General features: G+C 34.5%; 1 protein-coding gene across 2 annotated transcripts in view; it reads left to right on the top strand.

The window, feature by feature from the left end:
- Positions 1-9875, top strand: part of LOC115223013 (N-acetylneuraminate 9-O-acetyltransferase-like) — an 80723-nt gene extending 70848 nt beyond the window's left edge. For both annotated transcript variants that reach the window (XM_029793440.2, XM_029793439.2), the window contains 5 exons: positions 1322-1426; positions 2584-2724; positions 3866-3943; positions 7185-7277; positions 9058-9875. In XM_029793440.2, coding sequence (XP_029649300.1) covers positions 1322-1426; positions 2584-2724; positions 3866-3943; positions 7185-7277; positions 9058-9315 — 675 coding nt within the window. In that variant the 3' untranslated portion in view covers positions 9316-9875. The remainder of the gene's footprint in view (positions 1-1321; positions 1427-2583; positions 2725-3865; positions 3944-7184; positions 7278-9057) is intronic.
- Positions 9876-22543: the final 12668 nt, after the last annotated feature.

Below are 22543 nucleotides of genomic sequence, written 5' to 3'. Positions count from 1 at the left end.
TGGACACATTGAAACTCCGACATCTGGCAGCTGACTTGGCAGACACCCATAAAATTATCAACCATCTTACAAACAATAACTCTGAGCACCTTTTCAAACTCCACCCGTCTAACACCCGTGGACATGTTTACAAAGTCAGAAAACTGCACAGCTCCCATGACTTTAGGAAACATTTTTTCACGCTGAGAGTTGCTGAAGCATGGAACAAACTGCCGGCATCAGTTGTTAGTTGTCGGAGCACTGCATCCTTCAAAACTTCCATGCTTCCTGAGATTCGCCAACACTACACCTGATTTCCTCCCCTCCATACACACACAAGCATATATCTGACTCATACACTGTTCGCTTTCCAGACATTTGTACATTACTGCATATACTTTATATGCACTTTCTGATAAGTTGTGGTGCACCTGAGCACTGTATACAATAATTTCATTATTATTATTATATTGTAAGACATAGTATTTGAAAGTGGAATATCTGCAGAGTTTGGAGAGTAATTATGATGTTTTAGATCTGTAATGTTAAATCCTGTGTGGAAGGTGGTGTATATATGAGCTTAGGAAGTGTTTATGCATCTGTGTCATCAACCAGTTATGCTGGTATGGGTATGTGACTTAAATGGATTGTGTATGCCATGTGTGAATGGGCTACGTTTTGCATGGAAGAGGATGGATGAGAACGAGGAGTGAACTGAGATCTCAGGACACTGGGTTTCACAGAAGAGATCATGAGGGACTAAAATTAAATTAGATTACATGTGATGTGTGTACAACCACGAAGTGTGTGTGTGTAAATGTGTATGTATATATGTGTATGTGTTCCCATCCATTCTACATATATCTATGTATGTGTTTCAGTGTATGAGTTCATGTATCGGTGTGTCTGTAAAGGCGGCGAGCTGGCAGAAACATTATCACGCCGGGCGAAATGCTAAGCGGTATTTCGTCTGCCGTTACGTTCTGAGTTCAAATTCCGCCGAGGTCGACTTAGCCTTTCATCCTTTTGGGGTCGATTAAATAAGTACCAGTTACGCACTGGGGTCGATATAATCAACTTAATCCGTTTGTCTGTCCTTGTTTGTCCCCTCTGTGTGTAGCCCCTTGTGGGTAGTAAAGAAAGAGGTGTGTCTGTAAAGTGGTCTATCCTATCATTTATCTATTAATTATTATTATTACTCTATTATAATACAAATACCAATGGTTTATAATGATATTCTCATGGCCTCTATTCTCCTACCTAATTGTCTGTAACTAGTTGGTAACACAGACATTTTTGCTTATAGAGTTTTATTTTCCCTTTTATTTTTTTTTTTTTGCAGGTCTTCTTTGAAAAAGTCTTTTTGTCCCGACCTTTTAAAGCTTTATTTGTGACTTCTGATGACTCTATACGAGAATGGAGGTTTCGTTGGCAGCTGGACAGATACGTAAGTATTTCGTATCCCCCTTTCACCTAATTTCAAATCTATAGACAACCCTCAATATTTTCCATTCTGTTCCATTCAGCCATTGTCAATTCATTACTGGATGAAACCTCATCTTGCCGTTCTTGGTTTATCTATGTTGGCTGAACTCCTACTTGTCCACACAGGCCAGTTGTAGTTAGGAAGTTAGGAGATATATCATCATCATTTAATGTCCATGTTCCATGCTGGCTTGGGTTGGATAGTTTGACAGGATCTGATGGGGCCCAAGGACTGCATCATGCTACAGCATCTGCTTTGGCATGGTTTACGTGGTTGGCTGTCCTTTGTAACACCACCTGCATCAGAGTGCGTAAAGGGTCATTTTTCTTCATGCCATCAGCTCTTGTGATGCTATTTTGAAATTTGCAAGACTACAGGCTCCAAGTGATAGCTTTATGCTTGGAGATGTGTTGCCAGAGAATGATGATGGGTGAAGTAGGAGCATTTAGCAGCTGAATAGTAATGATGAAACAGAAGAATGGAGAAGGATGAGAGAGGAATGATGTTATGAAGGGTTTTTAAGATATCAGAGTTGTTTGAAGGAGATTTGACTGCTATTTCTAGACAGGTCAAACAACTGTTTCATTGTTGTTGTTTGAAGTAATGATGCATTGTTTGTTCCAAAACAGAGTTATATTGCTAATATATTCATCATCTTGAAAAAGAATAAATGACCTCTGAAGAGTTGTAGATAGGTTTAAGGTTAAACATTAGACATTAAAATTGGTAGGATAGTAACTATATTGAAAAGAATTGGGTGCAGAAGTGGTGATGGTCACTGTGTTGTGAGATGGAGGTCATATATGTTATTCTTGTGAGATAGAAGTTGTATATCTATTGTTGCAGTGTGAGATGGAGGTAATATATATTATTGCACTTTAGTAAAGAAATTGTGTTGTGAGATGAAGTAGATGTTCAGATTTTGACTAGTGGTCTGACCATGTTGCTTTTTAAGTTTTCTTCTTGAAAAACATATGACAACACTTCAGTTTATATTTCCAGTATATTTAACTATATTCTCTGACAACAACAAACAATAAAGAAAATATGAACGAAGTGGCAATGATTTTGGTGACATTAATATTATGCTGATATTGTATTTTTTTAAATCCTTTCAGAGTACCTTGTATGGCATGTTATTTGCTTTTGGTTACCAGTTACTAATCAAGTACCGAATAATAGATGACACAACACGAGATACTCTTTTTTCAAAAGGAGCATCCTGGCTTTTGTGCATATTTTCTATACTTGGTATTACTGTAAGTATATATTTTGTTATTGGTTTTTAATTTTCTTTAACTAGTTTCAGTCATTGCTGGTGGGGCATTTCCTAGTGCATCTTGTTTTTGAGATCAAATATTACTATGACAATGTTTGATTTCATCCTTCGAAGGATGAGGAAATATGTATTTAGAATTTACTTGAATCTTCTTCCTTTTCAACATTTCGTTTTGTTCTTAAGAAAGAAATTTATTGTATCAAGATTTGTTTTCATTTCTCCTATTCTTTTCTCATGTTGCAAGTTACTTAGTGATTTCATTAGTCCTAATGAAACACAAAAAAAGCACTCAGTACATAATATAAAGTGGTTGGTGTTATGAAGGGCATCTAGCTGTAGAAACCATGCCCTAGCTAACATTGGAGCTTGACACAGCCTTGTGTCGCACCAGATCCTATCAAACCATCCAACCCGAACCAGCATAGAAAATGGATGTTAAATGATGATGATGATGATACCTTTACTAATTTATGATAAACAGATATTATCATAAACAGATATTATTATTAGGGCTGCAGATTGGTAAAATCATTAGAGCAGCAGATAAAATGCTATGGTCACCTTTACCTTTCATTGAGTATCATAAAATACCAGTAAAATACTAGGGTTCATATAATCTACTATATCTCCTCCCCCAATTCTGAAACAAGAAATCATCATCATTATTAAGGTGGTGAGTGGGCAGAATTGTTAGAGCATCAGACAAAATGCTTAATGGCATTTCTTGACTTTTTATGTTCTGTGTTCAAATTCTGCCAAGGACAACATTGTTCTTCACCTTTTTAGAGTCCACTAAAATGAGCACCAGTTGAGCACTTGGGTTGATGTAATTGACCCTTCCCCTCCGCTTCATATTTCAGGCCTTGTGCCTATAGTAGAAAGGACTGTTATTATTTTACTAATCTTTAATGTATACTTTTGCTGCACAACTGAGCATAGCTCTTTTGTTGCATGTACTTTGGATACATGCTGTGGTTTTTTTTTTGTTTTGTTTTGTTTATTTCATTGTATTGAACTCATTCCTTGTAATATTAATTTCTGTTTGTTGTGTATGTCCTTATTTGTTATTTATGCTGTTCATCATCATTATTGTTATTATTATTATTATTATTGCTCCACAGGGCTATACAGTATTTGCCTGTGTGTGTCGTACAAAACCACACTGTAATGATGTTCATTCCTACTTAACATTTTTACCTGTAAGTATTTCACTTTTTCTACAAACAAAAATTTATTTCCCCTTTTGCTGTTTTTTTTTTTACTAAATGTCTCGGATTGGTGCATTATATTTCTCTCCACGGTCAAGTAATTAAGAAGTTTGTTTAACAACCTTGTAATTCTGGGTTCAGTCTTACTCCATGACTAACACTTGGCCTTTGGGGGTCCACTCTATTAGCAACATTTGTTCATGAAAGATATGATTTTCCCCTCCCAACAGCAGAGAAGAATCTTGGCCATGGCATCTTTCCCACTATCATTCTTTCACACTGAGCTATAATTTTCTTCTCAGTGCATCAACATTTTTCAAGTGCATGGGCATCTTGCATTGACAAGATATTTGACTAATAGTCTGCCAGGTGACACTCTGAGACAAATGCTAGTGATTTTCAGCTGAGAGGATTTGAGCAACCAGAAATGAAGTGCTTTGCCCGAAGATATGTTGCACCTCCTGGTTCACAACCATAGGATTGTGAGTTCGACTGGCTAACTACTAGGCTGTTGCTCCTTTATAAGTGGTAGCATGCTAAAATTGAAACAAATTACTGAGTGACTGTTATGTGAGAGTGATATATGAGAAAGTTAGACATCCCCAATTAATGTGCTGTGACACTTGCATGCTATAAACTGCCCCTAGATGTGCCACATATTTATAAAGATAGTTGGAAAATGTCAGGATATGTAGAAAGCTTTTGTGTTTTGAATGCACTGCAATCAGTGCAAGTGTATTCTTTTACAGCAAAGTGCAATCTGTCCTTTGAACTCTGTTTTAAAATGCTTTTAATGTGCAAGGGGTGCTGAAAAGTTCCTGGCTTTGGGTAAAGGAAAATACAGGAGGATCAGTTAATTATGATTTTACTTAATATATTGCCCTCTCAGATTCACACACTTATTGCAGCAGTCCTTCAGTTTTTCTAAGCCTTGTAAAAGAACTCAGAAGGTCAGGCCTCCACCCAGGCCATTCGTGATACTCTTAAAGGCAGGAATTTTTCAGCACCCCCTCGCATGTGTGTGTGTGTGTGTGTGTGTGTGTGTGTGTGTGTGTATATATATTACAAAACAAGACATAAAAATCTACCATAACACTTTCAGAGCCTTGTTCAGTATATTGTGGATAAAAAAAACAAAAAGGTTTAACATCACTGTTTTAAGCACCACAAAATATCCTTGATATTTGATTAAATTAAAATTATCTCTGCAAATCAATTTTCCCTGGAAGAAAATAAATTAATAACTATTATAGTCAAAGGAAACTCATAAAGATTTGTGTTGATACCAAAAAGACAGAAAACTCGGCAAATGAAAATTATAAATAGCATAAATTTTCTTGGCCGGAGGAAAGGTGAATTCTGATGTTTAAGGTAGGATTTTTCTTTGAAGAGATGAGAAGTGTGTTTAATGGCTGTAAAGGAAATTGTAAAATTGTTAGAGACAAATATCTGGAGGGTGTATTATTAGGTATTAAGTAGGCGACAGAAGGTCATGGACCAGAGTATTAAAGAACAGATTTGGAGTTTGGTGCTCCAGGACCTTCACTTTTTTCTTTTCCTTGCTTCTTTTTCTTATTTTTTTTCTAAAGTTAATGTTCCAAAAAGGATCTTTTGTTTTTATCTTAGAACTTTAAAATATTTACATATACCGTAAACCCTCAAGTATAATCTGCATTTTTTCCCAAAATTTAAAGGTCAAAATCCCTAGTACATACTATATACGAGGTTGAAAATGAAAATTATTTTCTAAGCAATGTCTGAGTCTCTATTTGCTGTCTGGCAATGTTTATTCAGATGCATTTTGTGATGTCGGGTGCAAAAATACCTTCAGCTAAGCCTGAAAGCAATGAAGTCATAAAAGAATCATCCATAACTTGCAGTAAACAACATTTATTAAATGTTATTGCTGTTATTACTGTTATTTCTTTATTTTCTGAAAACAAAATGCACAAAAAAGCTACACATTTGCATTATGTTATATATACAATAATAATAAAGGATGTTACTGTATACATTTTTACAAACCAAGGACGTTATATAGACCTCTTTGACTCAAGTTAGAGAAGGGGTGTGTATTATACACAAGGTTTAGGATTTTCAGAGGTACAGCCCCCTAAGAATCCCCTGTGTATTATACTCGAGGGCGGACTATACTCAAGGATTTACATTACACCCCACCAATAAAAATATATGTACATGGAAATATTTATCCAACCATAAAGACTGCACCAAACAGATGTTGGAGCATGGCATGATGCAGCCCTTGGGCTGACAGATCCTATCAAATCATTCAACTCATGCCATAATGATGATTATGATGATGATGATGAAATAAAAATTAAAGATTGGAATTTGTGATGTTATTTTTATTTCATAGTTGCCAATTGTTTCAACAATCCCATGGTAACCAATCTGGTGTTTTGTTTATAAACATGCCTGTTGTTAATAATTTAGTCATAAATTACTATGCAATGTAGTTACATAGTCATCCATGGAATTGTCCTGTCAAATAAATGCCCAGATTATCTTATCCAAACTGACCTACTACAACTACTACCGCCACTACTACTACTACTACAACTGCTGCCACTACTACTACTACTACTACTACTACTACTACTACTACTGCTGCTGCTGCTGCTGCTACTACTACTACTACTACTACTACTACTACTACTACTACTACTACTACTACCTACTACTACTACTACTACTACTACTACTACTACTACCACTACTACTACTACTACTACTACTACTACTAGTTATTAGGATTGTGTAGAATATTATTTTTAGTTAATTTCGACTGTGTATCAGCAACCAGTAAGCATTATTTTTTAAAATTCCAACTGTGTATTCACAACCTATAAGTATTGGTTTCTATGTACCTCACCATTACCCGTCACCATTGTGTTGTTGATCCACTAAGGGTGTCTTTCTTACGGTCACCTGACCTAGCAGAAATAACAAGCAAATCTCGCTCAAATCACACCAGACCATGCTAGAAAGGACACATTGGTATGAACATCACAACTTTGCCCCCACAAAGCTTTTCAGGAGGATCAAGTAAGGGTCGTAAGTGAAGAGGGAGACCAGTTTTCCAAGTCATGGCAACTGTGTGAACAAAGTTCTATGCTCTATCAAATATGGCTTATTAATTAGTTTGCTGTATTTGATTTTATTCCTAATATTCTTAACTGATGACTGAGATATATTTTTGTTTCTTTTTCAGATTATTTCTTATATCATACTGAGGAATGTCCCAGGCTGGCTTCGGACAAAATACAGTACATTTTTTGCTTGGTTTGGGAAAATATCATTAGAGGTCAGTATTACTTAATTAGTCCTTTCTTTATTCTTATTCATAAAATGTGCATCTGGGTATCACATATCAACCCTTGGAGAATGAGAGAGCCTCTGTGGTTTACTAGAAGTCACCTTCAAATCACACTCTACCATCATAAAAAATGTATTCTGGTGGGGAATACAGGATAGTGTTGTCCAAGATATAGTAGATTTGAAGGTGGCGAGCATGCCAGTCGAAATGCTTAGTGGTATTTTGTCTGCCGTTACATTCTGTGTTCAAATTCCGCTGAGGTCAACTTTGCCTTTCATCCTTTCGGGGTCGATAAATTAAGTACCAGTTACACAACTGAGGTCGATGTAATTGACTTAATCCGTTTGTCTGTCCTTGTTTGTCCCCTCTGTGTTTAGCCCCTTGTGGGCAATAAAGAAATAAGATAGAGTAGATTTGAAAATAAATCAGGACTGCCACAGTTGGAATGTCTTTGATTATAAGTCTGCTCAATCAAGACTGACTTGGAACTAAACAACAACAACAACTATGGGGAAGGAAGGAATCTTGTTGTTTGGAAGAAGAGTTAAAAGTGATGTGTGTAAAATGTTCCTTTGTGTTTGTAAAAAGTACTTGGGCCAAGAGAAACGAAGATCCACGCACAGGCATGGTTGTGTAGTTAAGAAGTTCGCTTTGTAACCACGTGGCTTTCAGTTCAATCTCACTGTGCAACACCTTGAGCAAGTGTCTTCTATTTTAGTCTTAGTTTTACCAATGCCTTGTGAGTGAATTTGTCAAACAGAAACTGTATGGAAGCCTGTCATAATTTATATTTATGTCTGCATTTGTCACTAACTGCCTGACAACCTATGTTGGTTTGTTTATGTCCTTGTGACTTCACAGTTTGGCAAAAGAGTGCTGGGTTCAATTTGTTTGATGAAATCCTTCAACACAGGGCCCCAAGTAAAAAATAAGGGAAATATACTCTGTCAAAAGAACAAATTTCTCTCATTTGCTGTTCATCAACTGGTTAGGTTTTTTAAGAATTTAATTGAACATCAATTTAAATGACAGCTATCGTACAAGTGTTATATTTTCAACTCTTTGTGAAACAGTTTCTTTTGTGGAATTCTTTAATTTTTGTTTTATCCTCCACGTTTAAATCCGTGTTGAAGCACTGCATTCCAAGATAATGGTTCTTTGTTTTAATTAATTTATTTTTAAGGAAGGTACAATGGTGATAATTAGTTTGTTCCTCATTACCTACCTAACATTTATTTTATGAAACCTAAAAGTCTTGGTAAGATTTGAACCTGTGGCTTTGTGGTTAGAAATTTGCTTCCCATTCAGTCCCACTGCATGGCACCTTGGGCAAGTGTTTTCTAATATAGTCTCAAGCTGACTTAAAGCCTTATCAGTGTATTTGGTAAATGCAACTGAAAGAAGCCCATCAGATATATGTGTGTGTGTGTGTTTTTGTGTTTCTGCTTGTCCTCCACCACTGCTTGACAACCGATGTTGGTGTGTTTACATCCCTAAGTACCAGACTTTAAAAAAAAACACTGGGGTTGATTTCTTTGACTAAAATTCTTCAAGGCAGTGCTCCAGCATGACTAGTCCAATGACTGAAACAAAAGGTTAAAGATACCCAAGTAAATACCATTATCTCCATCATCCCATGTGCTACCATTCACCCAATACTGAAAGAAAATAACTGCTTGATGTATCATTAATAATATTTCATTTTTCTTTATCAAATTTTTCATTATCTAATTTTTTTATTTCTCTATTTTTTTCCCCCTATTTCCAGTTATTCATTGCTCAGTATCACATCTGGTTGGCATCGGACACTCATGGTATTTTGGTGTTAGTTCCTGGCTACCCAGTTCTCAATGTGGTTATCACTTCATACATTCTCGTCTGCATCTGCCATGAAATTCATTGTATTACCACAGGGCTGGTGAAGTATGCAGTGCCCAGTGACTGGAAAATGTTACTACGGAATATCGTTCTCTTTGTGGCCATTCTGCTACCAGTCTCAATTAAAGAAGGGGCTCTTGTGTTGTGATTCTATATGGTAAAGGAGCTTATATTGAGCACATCTGTGATGTTGATATTACCAACAGTTTCTCTATGGAGTACAAAACTACAGAGAGAGATGGAAAGAGAAGAAAACATACCTGGGTGAAACTCTTGCACAGATACCTGTGTACCTGTGTGAGTGCATAACTCTAATTGTATGTCTGAGGACGTACTTGTGCATATGTGTTCAAACACATATACACAGATACATGAGTGCATTTTTTTTTTGTAAGTGTATGTGTATGCGTGTGTTGGTTGAGAATGAAAGCAGAAATATCTGCTGGCATTTGTGTTGCTGGTCGCATGAGGGGTTCCTCCTACTCAGCGACCAATTTCAGACAAACCCACAATCAATTCACTTTCCTCAGAGTCCAGGTTAATTGGCAGAAAGTCATCAAAACTTGGTCTATTTATTTGTGTACAGACTATTTGTGATTTGATACTGAACATATTTGATATAAATTTGTGCAGAACTGAAGTTTGGTGAAGTACTGAGAGAGAAAGCAGGAGAGGAAGAAAGAAAAAGAAAAAAGGAAAAAAAAGAGAGAAAAATAAAACTGGCGTTTAAATTAGGAGTTTCTGCTACTTCCAAACAGACTAATTCAGTTTGAATGACACTAACCAGGTTTCAGCTTTGTTATATTTCTATGTGAAATAGAAACTAGTCAAAGATTAATTTCAAAGTGGAAATCCTTGATAATTGTTTTAAAAAAGATCAGACACCAAAAGAATGTTATTTATTTTAAAATTTCTTTGCTTTTTTTCTTTCTTTGTCTGCATAATGCTCAGTTTTCATCAAAAGAACCTGATATAAAACAAAAAATAGAATTATAAAAAAATAAAAAAAAAAGAAATGCAAATCTTTCCTGTAAAACCCATCATCCAAAACACCAGTCTGTGAACAAAAATCAAATTTTATGGTGTTGTTTTTGCAGCTAAACATTCATGGCAAGTTAAAGAAAGTTGATTTGAAGATTGAACATGTTATCATTTCTCAGCTTGGTACCAAACATTGGTGGCTGAGGAAAGATTCAGGATTACTGTACTATATTTCATATATTGAATAGTGTTTGAGTTTTTTTTTATGAACTATGAGATATATGTATGTATACACACACACACACTATAAAACATATTGAGCATTCTTTGTCTTTTGTTATAGAATGTGTGTGTGTGAATATATTTATATATAAATATAATATATATATATATATATATATATATATAATATATATATATATATATATATATATATATATATATATAAAATGTGTATGTGTATATATATTTTCTTGTCTTTAAAATTTAGATTTCTTTTTTAAGAGTCCCTGATATTTTCTATCCAAAATATATTTTAGCAAAATCAAATAAGCTCGTTTAGAATGTTGTTAAAATTTATTAAATTTCTCCATAATTCTTAATTATTTGCTGATTTCTTGTAAAATTATTTTATCTAATCAAGAATGTAATATTTATTTTAAAAAGTTATTGGATGGTAGAATTGGCAAAGTCCCAGACAAAAATAAGTTATGATATTTAGTTACATCTCTTTATATGTGCTAAGTTCAAATTCCCTCAGGGTCGACTTTGCCTTCCATTTTTCCATTGTCAATAATATAAGTACTAATGAAGTACTTGGAGTTAATGTTATTAACTATGCTAGACATAGTCAACTTTCGTTGATTAGTGGGCTGCATGGGACATGACACACCATCTGGTGGGCCACATTACAAAAGAAAAAAATTTCCAAGAAATTTTTTTGTTAGGTGTGTTTCTTAGGAAGTCCTATGGGCTGCAGTTTGCCCATGACTAGACTAAATCTTCTCACCATCACCACCACCATCACCAAACATGTAGCCTTGTGCCTCTGTAAGATATTATTACTTAAAATATAATTTGTTGAAGTTTCAAGTTGACTATTAGTTTAAGGAAATTTAGCATATTGTTGAAACGTTGGAAAAAAAAAATAAATAAGAATTATGATCAACAGCTATAAATATGTCTTGAATGTACATTTGGCATTATTGAGGAATGGTGGTTTTCATGTCTTTTATAACATTTCTCCTGGAAAGATATCTCTTTTTACGTCTCACCTTTTACATGTGAGATGTAAATAATTTATCTCCAGTAAAAATCTAATCCTTTATTCTTATTTAAAAAAAAAAAGGTTCTCTGTCACATATTTCCTTTTTCTGGTTGTATAACTCTTATTTTCTCTTGAGTATGGTTGTGAACTATCATTCTCTGTCTCTCTCTGTTTCTGTTATTGGGGGGTCCTTGTTTCTGTAGAGATCTTTGTTAGACATGATTATTGTTCTTTAATTCCTCTTTTTCTTTTTCCTGTGGTGCAATCAGCAGTAAGAGGACAGTACTTGTGACAATCACAAACCCTCCACTTGATCAGTATATCAATGGAATTCCAAAAGATTGTCACACAGGGACAGAAGGAGTAGGTGTCGTATTAGTTAGTGAGGGGGTGAGGTGCTTCAAGTAGGTTTACAATGTGTTAGTTTGAGAGGAATATAGGCCATTGTTGCAATATTTCTATTGAGATGTGGACATGATAAATTTTTCCGTGGAGATGTAGCATACATGTTATGTAGTCTCTTGATCTGTTAAAAATAGCAGCCAAATTCATCTCATATCACATCCTTTCATCTTTAAAGAAAAAAAGGACATACTGGATAATATAGCCTGAGCTAGACTTTCCAAACTATGGAATGGTCATCACTAGAATATCTCTAATCTTAGATCTATTTCATCAAGGTTGACCTGAGGTTACAAAAAATAAAACCCAGCCAAATGTCTCCATTGCATCTATTTACAATTAGATGGGCTGTAGCAAGGAGTGTTTTTTTATCAGGGCCATAGTACAACACCAGAAATAAGAGTTCAGATGAAGTCTGAGGATTCCTCATATTTGGACAACATTATTGTATTTAAGCAGTTATATCATCTGAAGGCTGTTGTAGAAATACTGACATTTGAATAATTTCATTATAAAAGAATATGTAATTTTTAATGTTTTTACATGACATGTTTCTTATCCTTTTTTAAGTTGAAAATAATAATTTTTTTTGGTCAGTGTATTGATAATTTAGGTATTATAAGGTTAATGCAGCTTTGAAGACAATATTTAATAGTGGTTTTATCCTTAAAAACTAAATGACTTCTCATTCTTTCTGATAAAAAGTTCTGCCTTAAAGCATTAGACTTATATTTCTTCCTCTTTCTCGCTATAATCATTTTTAACAACCACTTTTTAATGACTTTCATAACTCAAATGAAATTTCTTGAGGCAAATTTATGATACATGGATGCTCTTCCTGTCACCCACCCTCACTTGTTTCCAGCACAATGGCTGGACATGTTTTCACGGGACATTGCAAATAAGCAACACCCCTTGTATAGCAATGATGTTTGTTTATAGTTAGTGTGTTATCTCAAGACAAAGAGACCTGAACACACACGTGCACGCGCACACACACAACTATCTCCTTTTAGTCTCTGTCTACCAAATCTCATGAGCCTTTGGTCTATCCAGGGCTATAGTAGAAACACTTGCCCAAGGTGCTGTGTAGTTGTACTGGACCCCAAGCCATGCAGTTGCAAAGCAAGCATCTTAAACCAGTCAGCCATATCCTTCTGTTTAAATTATTTGTCTTTCTTTCTGCTGACACAAAATGTTACTAGTTTCCCTTGGTTGCATTGTTTTACCATTTAATAGTTATTTAACCCTTTGACATTATATTTTATATAGTTCTTAACAAAAAAATAAAATAAAATAAAAATAAAAATAAAGAGAAAACTTAATTGTAATAAAATTCTATGTTGAACATTATGAACAATGTTGAACATATATAAAAATGTCTTTTCCTTGCAAAACTGATTCTGATAAGAGAAAACATCTACAACTGATTTTCTGGTCTTATTTTAAAGAAGACATATTGGTTTTCTTTTTATTTTGACTACCTAACTGCAAGGTCTCAGATTAAAATGGAGGAAATGAAATTGTGTAACATACATGTTTTTCTAAAGAAAGCTGCAGTGTAATGGTAATGACATGAGACCAACTAAAATTATGATATAACTGCACCCAACAGATGACATTTATTTCTCTCCTGCATATAGATGAAGAATATGTAGTTGAGAAGTGAATGTTATTATTTATGTACAATACTGTAACATTGAAAATGTTATTTGAAATGTTTTGAAATTCCACTGTTGAAAGCCAATCTTTAAAGAGTGGTCTATTTTTCTTTACAATTGTTGAAATTTTTTTTTCATTATTCCTTGACTAAACAGTAAACTCAAGTTCTACCCAAGAACAGTTTGGAACTGGAATTTATCACCAGATTTACCTATGAACCCCTGAGCTTTGCAAAATGAATAACTTTATTTGAAAATCAACAGTTATGAGATCTTTCTGTTTGAGATTTTTCGTAAAAAAACTTGCTAAGAGTTTAGCCATAGATAATAGACAAATGTCCAGGAAAGAGAATATAATGTACAAAGTTAAATTTTATTCATATCTCTTTTATGATTATAATAAAATTAAAATATTTTCCTTTCATATTTTTCTTTCTTCAATGCTTTTATTTTCATACATTTGTGTGTATATTTTTTTTATTTCTCTCGTGTGTGTGTGTGTGTATATATATATATATATATATATATATTAGAAGAAATGAGGTACTCAGAAAATCGGATGGTTTATATTTACAGATATTTATTTGTATATTACATTTTTTATATATCATATAACTTAGATCATGTATTAGCGCTTTCTCCCATTCTAGTGGGGTTTTCAAGTCAAACTAAGTTCCTGTGTGAGGAGTCTTGACCATTTTATAGTGGTATTGAGTTTGTAGTGGTGGGGAGGAATATAAGACAGTACAAGAAGGTGATGGATGGTTCTCTCTCTCACTTTCTCCTCATCCATCACCCTCTTGTACTGTCTTATATTCCTTCCTACCACTACAAACTCAATACCACTATAAAATGGTCAAAACTCCTCACACAGGAACTTAGTTTGACTTGAAAACCCCACTAGAATGGGAGAAAGCACTAATACATGATCTAAGTTATATGATATATAAAAAATGTAATATACAAATAAATATATTTGTAATTATAAACCATCCGATTTTCTGAGTACCTCATTTCTTCTAATATAAAATACCTGTACATCATCTCCAAACCTTCCAATATATATATATATATATATATAATCATCATTGTTTAACATCCACTTTTCCATGCTTGTATGGGTTGGATGAAATTTGTTGAGGCTGTGATTTTCTACAGCTGGATGCCTTGCCTGTCACTAAGCCTTGTGTGTTCATTTGTATGTATTTGCCATCTGTGCTTCCTTGTTGATTTTCCGTCACTTTTGACTACCCAGATGATTATTCAGTCCCACTTCAGATCTGCATGGTTTCCAACTAGTTGGGTCTGCACTCATTGCCACTCTTTCAGGACTTTCAGTTGATGGAATGACAAATAAAGTTACCATAAAGAGACATCTGTATGTCATTGGATTATAGTGATAAACACTTGTATGACACGAATACCTATTTCTTTAGTACCCACAAGGGGCTAAACACAGAGAGAACAAACAAGGACAGACAAACGGATTAAGTCGATTATATCAACCCCAGTACGTAACTGGTCCTTATTTAATCGACCCCGAAAGGATGAAAGGCAAAGTCGACCTCGGCAGAATTTGAACTCAGAACGTAACAGCAGACGAAATACCTATTTCTTTATTACCCACAAGGGGCTAAACATAGAGGGGACAAACATGGACAGACATAGGTATTAAGTCGATTATATCGACCCCAGTGCTTAACTGGTACTTAATTTATCGACCCCGAAAGGATGAAAGGCAAAGTTGACCTCGGCGGAATTTGAACTCAGAACGTAATGGCAGACGAAATACTGATAAGCATTTCGCCCGGCGTGCTAACGATTCTGCCAGCTCGCCGCCCTCAAATGACACGAACACCACACTCTGAGTCACTGTGATTAGCACCTTGTGAGAAGCTGAATTGAGATGACCAGTAATCATATGAAACTGCAGGTTTTACATCAGTGTCCTTCTCCTACAAGGATGCTGTGACAACAGCTAGGGATCCTCTGCACCTGGTGATTTTACTGTGTGCTCTATACACACACATAATTGAAGAGCTCTTCCACTGTTTCAACTTAGTGGATTAACATGCTAAGTAGTTGAGTATTCCACAGACTTTTCTACTCTTGACTTAATTCTTAAGCAGAGGCAATGTGACACAATAGGTAACAATTCTAGACCTTTAACTTACAGGCAGAGTCCATTCAATGGGCTTCTATATAGTCTTCTTCTACACAATTTCACTCTCAAGGCAGGGGGTCAATGTAAAACTATTGAAAAAGACATCTGCTGAAGATGCACCACAGTGGATTTGAACCTGGGATCTCATGGTTGCAATGTGGACTTCTTAACCACTCACCCATTCCTGTGTTCTGTTTATATGTATGTGTATAAGGAAGCTTATTTTTTTACATGAAACATATTCCTTATCTTTATATATTTTAAATAAAAGAATGGTAAATAATTTTCCTTTGGCAAATTGACAATTTAGGTTTTACAGGATTAACAAGAATTTCTTCACTTCTACTAAATCCGTTTAAAAGGTACCTATTCAACAGCTTAGTGGACTGGATTAATTTATTAAAGTATACTGCTATCAATAAGGAAAACCTCTATCCCATCGCTTAACTTGCTTGAAATGAAATAGCAACCAGATCCCCCTCAATTACCTTACCATCTTACAAAAAAAAAAAAAGGAAAATAGCATTGAAAAATATGGTTTAGATATACTAAAACACAGGATGGTCAAGTCTGGAACAGCTTTGATCATTGGTCTGCTTCATCAATGTTAAATTGGTGGACCAAGTCACTTTGTACCTCATCATTAACAGTACAGAGAGCTTACAAACTTTACTTTGACCTTCAAAATCTCGATTTCATCACTGAAATATGAAAACTTATGTAAAAATTCTTAACTCTTTAACATTTAAGCCAGTCATATCTGGCTCTGATATGCACAAACTACCCAGATTCAGCCTCTCACACTTCACATACAAAGTCATTCCAAAAATAATCACAACATTGAAATCTTGAAGCTACAAGGTAAAATGCATGATTAATTCAAAACAATGTGAATACATAAGCATTAATTCGTTTAAAATGTTTGAAGTAGAACCTACTCCCTCCACAACACTAATCTCAAAAAGTCTTCGTGTGAACGTGACCTGGGTGTTATTGTCGACAGTGATTTGCGTTGGACAAAACACATCGCTAAAATTATCAAGAAGGCTGAGGGTGTCTTGGCATCACTCACCAAATCCTTTGTGAGCCGCTCTCTGACTATCTATCTGCGGCTTTATATAGCTATGGTAAGACCTCACCTGGAATTTGCATCACCGGTCTGGCACCCCTATCTTGCCCAGGATATCAATTGTCTGGAAGCCGTTCAGCGACGTGCAACCAAAAGAATACCCTCCATCAGGCATTTGCCATGTTCTGAACGCCTTACTTCCCTGGGCATGGACACATTGAAACTCCGTCTGGCAGCTGACTTGGCAGACACCCATAAAATTATCAACCATCTTACAAACAATAACTCTGAGCACCTTTTCAAACTCCACCTGTCTAACACCCGTGGACATATTTACAAAGTTAGAAAACAGCACAGCTCCCATGACTTTAGGAAACATTTTTTCACACTGAGAGTTGCTGAAGCATGGAACACACTGCTGGCATCAGTTGTTAGTTGTCGGAGCACTGCATCCTTCAAAACTTCCATGCTTTCTGAGATTCGCCAACACTACACCTGATTTTCTCCCCTCCATACACACACAAACATGTATCTGACTCATACATTGTTCGCTTTCCAGACATTTGTACATTACTGCATGTACTTTATATGCACTTTCTGACAAGTTGTGGTGCACCTGAGCACTGTATACAATAATTTCTTTATTATTATTATTATTATTATTATTGTGGGGGCGCAATGGCCCAATGGTTAGGGCAGCGGACTCGCGGTTTCGATTCCCAGACCGGGCGTTGTGAGTGTTTATTGAGCGAAAGCACCTAAAGCTCCACGAGGCTCCGGTAGGGATGGTGGTGATCCCTGCTGTACTCTTTCACCACAACTTTCTCTTACTTCCTGTTTCTGTTGTACCTGTATTTCAAAGGGCCGGCCTTGTCACTCTCTGTGTCACGCTGAATATCCCCGAGAACTACGTTAAGGGTACACGTGTCTGTGGAGTGCTCAGCCACTTACACGATAATTTCATGAGCAGGCTGTTCCGTTGATCGGATCAACCGGAACCCTCGTCGTCGTAACCGACGGAGTGCTTCCATCCATTATTATTATTATTATTAAAACAGCTTTAATTTTTTTTTTTTGAGAGGAGGGGGAGTGGAACAGTTGTCAAAGAAAGAAATTCCAAACGCAAAAATAATCATATCATACCAATTTTATTACTGTTTTACGTACGAGAAATACTAAATAAGATAAAAAATAAATAAAATGAAGACGTGTTGTCAAAAAAGGGATGTCGTGGTGACCAGCAGTATACAAAGAGCCAACAGAACTGGTTTTATGAAGAGTTAGCAATAAGAATCTTGAATTAAAAAAAAACAAAAAACTAATAGATATATAAAAAAAAGTTATAAGACGAGAGCTGTTGGGAACTTGTAATTGAAAAACATTTTCACAGCTCTTTTGTTAGGAAGGAAACCTATTGATGTCCTGTTGGTTCCAAGGGAAGAGTTGGCGTGAGATCTAGCAATAGAAAAATGTATCATTATAATTTTTTTTTTTTTTTAAATAGCATTGATCTCCAGATATGATCTTAAATTTTGTAGCAGTAAGAAATATATAGACCCGTATATGCTGCTGAGCAGCTCATGAAATCCCAGTTTTGTTTAGTACAAGTGAGATGAAAGCACAAGTAAAAACAAAAATTTAAATTAAAAAAAAAAATGTATGTAAACAATAAACAGACCAGCTGAATGTGTGTGAGTATATGTATGTGTGTGTGTGAGTGTGTATGTATATATATATATATATACATATATATATATATATATACATATATATATACATATATATATATATATATACATAGACACACATATATGTACATACATACATATATATATATATATAAAATATCTAAAATTCCAAGATAACATATGTATCAATAATTATAAGCTCAGATGTTTAATAGATATATACCTTCAGCCTTGCTGTATAAACAGATCATGTTGTTAAACTGCAGAGCATTCTCTGTGAGACAAATAGGAGGACAGCTTGACGAGCTTTGAAACTAGTTCTAAGGTTTGTCCTTCAGTTAGACAGAAAGAGGCCTTTGGTTTAACCTGAGTTTATTTACACACCAAGAATGAATGTACAGTTATCAACAACACACATGGGAACTTACAATTCATGAATCGGAAGAATCTCAAAGCAGAAAAACTATAATAGCGTGTAAATATTGGGTAAAAAACTCTTCCGGATATAAAAAATTGAAGGCTGCCTATGGGACATGCACCCATGTCTTCTGTAAGCATAAACGGTAGCCTTTGACTTATCTATCCAAAGAGCTTTTTAAGCAAGTAGTTATACAGTATTATTTATAGCTTTCCAGCTTTGAGATTCACTGTTCCAAAAACAGAATTTTTTCATGTTCTCTCAAAGATTATCTATTCTTATCATTATATATGTATATATGCATGTATGTTTGTATTCATGTATTTATTTGTAAAGTTTTCGAAGTTACACACATTAAATGAGTGAAGCTTTCTCTTCTGCTGGTCCCAGGTGGAAGGATGAAAAAAAAAAATTAAACATCTATATGTTAGGGAAGGTGAAATATGAATAGACATTATTTTTGATAATTAATAAAATAGAGAAGAAGAGAAGAAAAATAAAATAGTTTGACATTGGTGTGAATAAGTAATGGTATGACAATGGTGTGAATGTTAATATTAATAGAATCAATACATATTGTTATAGGTTGACCCTCACAACCAGAATGTTGACAGAACATTCCCTGGGTCAGCCTAAAAAAAAATCAAAAACTGGACAATAAGTAACAAAAAACGAGGTAGTTTTCATAAACTTAAAACAAAAACATTTAAATTAGGTCAAATAAATAACACATACCATTTTTTCTTTTTTTTTTTTTGTACAAATCTCACACATCATGGAAAGCTCGAAATATTTTTCATGAACAGAAGTTTTGATGGAAAACAGATCAGGACCTCACAAAGGACTAGCAACCAGTTGTATTATTTAAAAAGGGTAGGATTTTTTTTTTTTTTAAAATTTTTTCTTTCTTTCTTTTTTTTTTTTGCAAATCTTTCAAACTGGAGAATTTCTTTAACTCTCATGGACGGCAAGAAATTCCAGAAATATTTGTTTCTAAAAAAATAAAAGTAATGAAAGGACTGGGTTTGAAAAAAAAAAATTAAAAAAGAAATTTAATGGTCATAAGGGAAAAATTGAAAAAAAAAAAAAGAAAAGAAAAGAAAAAAGAAAACTGAATATTTCTGAATGCTGGAATTTTCAGAGATAAAAAATATATATAGATATATATATATAAAGAATTCTGTCTCCCCAAATTTACCAGCCCCAACATCAAATCTATTAAGGAAATATTGGCTAGTTTAGAAATGATGAAAGTTCATGATAAAATTGGTTTTTGAATAGGAGATGGCATTTGAAGGAATTTTAGCCAGCAGTCTTGTCTTTTTTAATGGAAGTGCTTTAACCTTCTCAAAGACTGGTGAATTCTCATTAGAGGAATGTGATAAGGAATTGCTAAAAACTTCACATAGCTGTAACAATTAACATTTAGAGTTCAATTAAAACATACATTCACCAGAATTAAAGATCTTATTCACATGATTTTTGTCAGTATGAAAAAATATATCAAGAGTTGGCACACAATTTTTCTACTTAAGGTTTTTTAGAAAGAATATATATATATATAATATATATATATATATATATATATATATATATATATATTATGTATGTATGCATGCATGTATGTGTGTCTATGTGTGAGGGTACAGAAAACAGTCATGAGGATACCAGAGCACCAACTGAAAAGTCAGCAGTTTGTATCCTACCATGGACACTATGATTTGTGGCCATACCAATTCTCCTAAGGCCTAAGCTATCTGGCTGTAAATAGGTACAACAATGTAATTACAACTTGCCATGGTTGGTGACAGCAGCATACTAAAACTGACAAGCACTTCATTAGTTTGCTGTGCTGAGTTCAGCTCCTTCTGTGAGAATACAGCTTGAAGAGGAATGGCTCCCCTAAATTGACTTGTCCCAAGATACACTACATGGAAACTCTTGTTTCAAGTGGTGTCTCTACCACCCAATGAGTTACAAGGGAGGGGCAGGGAGGCCTTCTCATCATATGTATATGCATATGGCTGACTAAATGTTTTCTAAATTTTGTAACAAGCTTATAACTAAAACCACGTTATAATCAAAAACATGGAAGGGGTATTAGGAAAAAAAAATAGTTTGGTGATGGATTTCCAAGGATGATTATTTGAAATCAAATATGATAGAAATAGGAACAAAAATATTAGGACTGGAGTTTTCCATACAAATACTTCGAGCTGAGGGATTTAAACAGACAATGAGAATTACAACTCATTTATAACAAAAGAAAAAAAATTATATTCTAGGATTTGTTACTTGTGGAAAAATATATTCTGTGAGTTGTTATTTATATAAAATAAAAGATAAAAACAAAAGAAAAAAAAGATAATTAAAAAAAAAACTATTCAGTCAGTAGTAGTTGTTGTTTAGCTTTAGGACAATGCTGAACAAGATCTAATCAAAAGGTGATCCAATTGTGACCATCCTGACTTTGTTAGACATTGTATATCTAAGATAACTGCATTATCCAATATAGCTTTGTTTTTGTTTTTAAAGATACTAGGGTATGATTTGAGAGATATTTAGCTGCTATTTCTACCAGTTTGAGTGATCGTGTAGGAAGTTTTCACTGTTAGTTCTAGACAGTAGAAGTGGCAATGGGTGGTCAGTAATGGAGTGGCTGTACAACTTCACATTGCTGGAATGCATCTTTATCTGACTGTTAATAAGATATTGAACTATAAGCCAGTTAAAGTTTAAGTGTTTTATGGAGCAGTCAGCTGTTTAACCATCCACACTAACTAATCAACACTCGGTTGTAAGTTGTCAGAAAAAATAGTGACTAGCAATTTAAGATGGATGGTTGGGTACATCATGTAAATTTGGCAACATCTTTATTAATAATAGTAACAATGATAATAATAATAATAATAGTAATAATAATAATCATAATAATAATGATGATGACGATGGTGCTCCAGATAATTAAATTAGTGACTGGAGCCCATTTCCTTGAAAAACAAATAATAACAATTACTAACATGGGCGCAAGGCCACAGATTTTGAGGTGGAGGGTATCGTTGATTAAATCCATCCCTATTACCGCACTGGTATGCATTTTATCGACCCAGGTGGGATCAGAACTAAGGACATACTAAATATTACAAAACATTTTGTCTAATGGTCTAATGATTCTGCCACTTTTCCATTTTGATATTATTAGCTGCTAAGCTTTTCCTCTGGCATGATAACAATTCTGCCAGCACATTACCTTAATAATAATAATACTAATAATGGTTTCAAAGTCTGGCTCAAGGCCAAGAATGATTAGGAGCAGGGAAAATCGATTACATTGACCCCAGTGTTCAACTGGTACTTATTTCCTTGACTCCAAAAGGATGAAATGTTAAAAGATGGATGAAATACTGTTCAGCATTTTGCCCAGCTTGCCACCTAATAATAATATAATAATAATAATATCTAACATAGGCACAGGACTACAAATTTGTAGACATAAGGTACAGTTGATTAAATCCACCCCTTCCCTTTATTATTTCACTTGTACATATTTTATTGTTACATTCCCCCTCCGCCTCCACTCCATCAAGGAATGAATGGTCAAGGCAAAACATAGGCAGAATTTGAACTCAAAACATAAAATGTAACATAACTAATACCACAAGGCATTTTGTCCTCTAATCTACCAATTTTATCATTTTTGCCATTTTGATGTTAATAATAGTAATA

Source organism: Octopus sinensis, linkage group LG21, assembly GCF_006345805.1.
Source record: "Octopus sinensis linkage group LG21, ASM634580v1, whole genome shotgun sequence".
Classification (NCBI taxonomy): Eukaryota; Metazoa; Mollusca; class Cephalopoda; order Octopoda; family Octopodidae; genus Octopus; species Octopus sinensis.
This window is presented reverse-complemented; position numbering and strand designations above follow the sequence as displayed.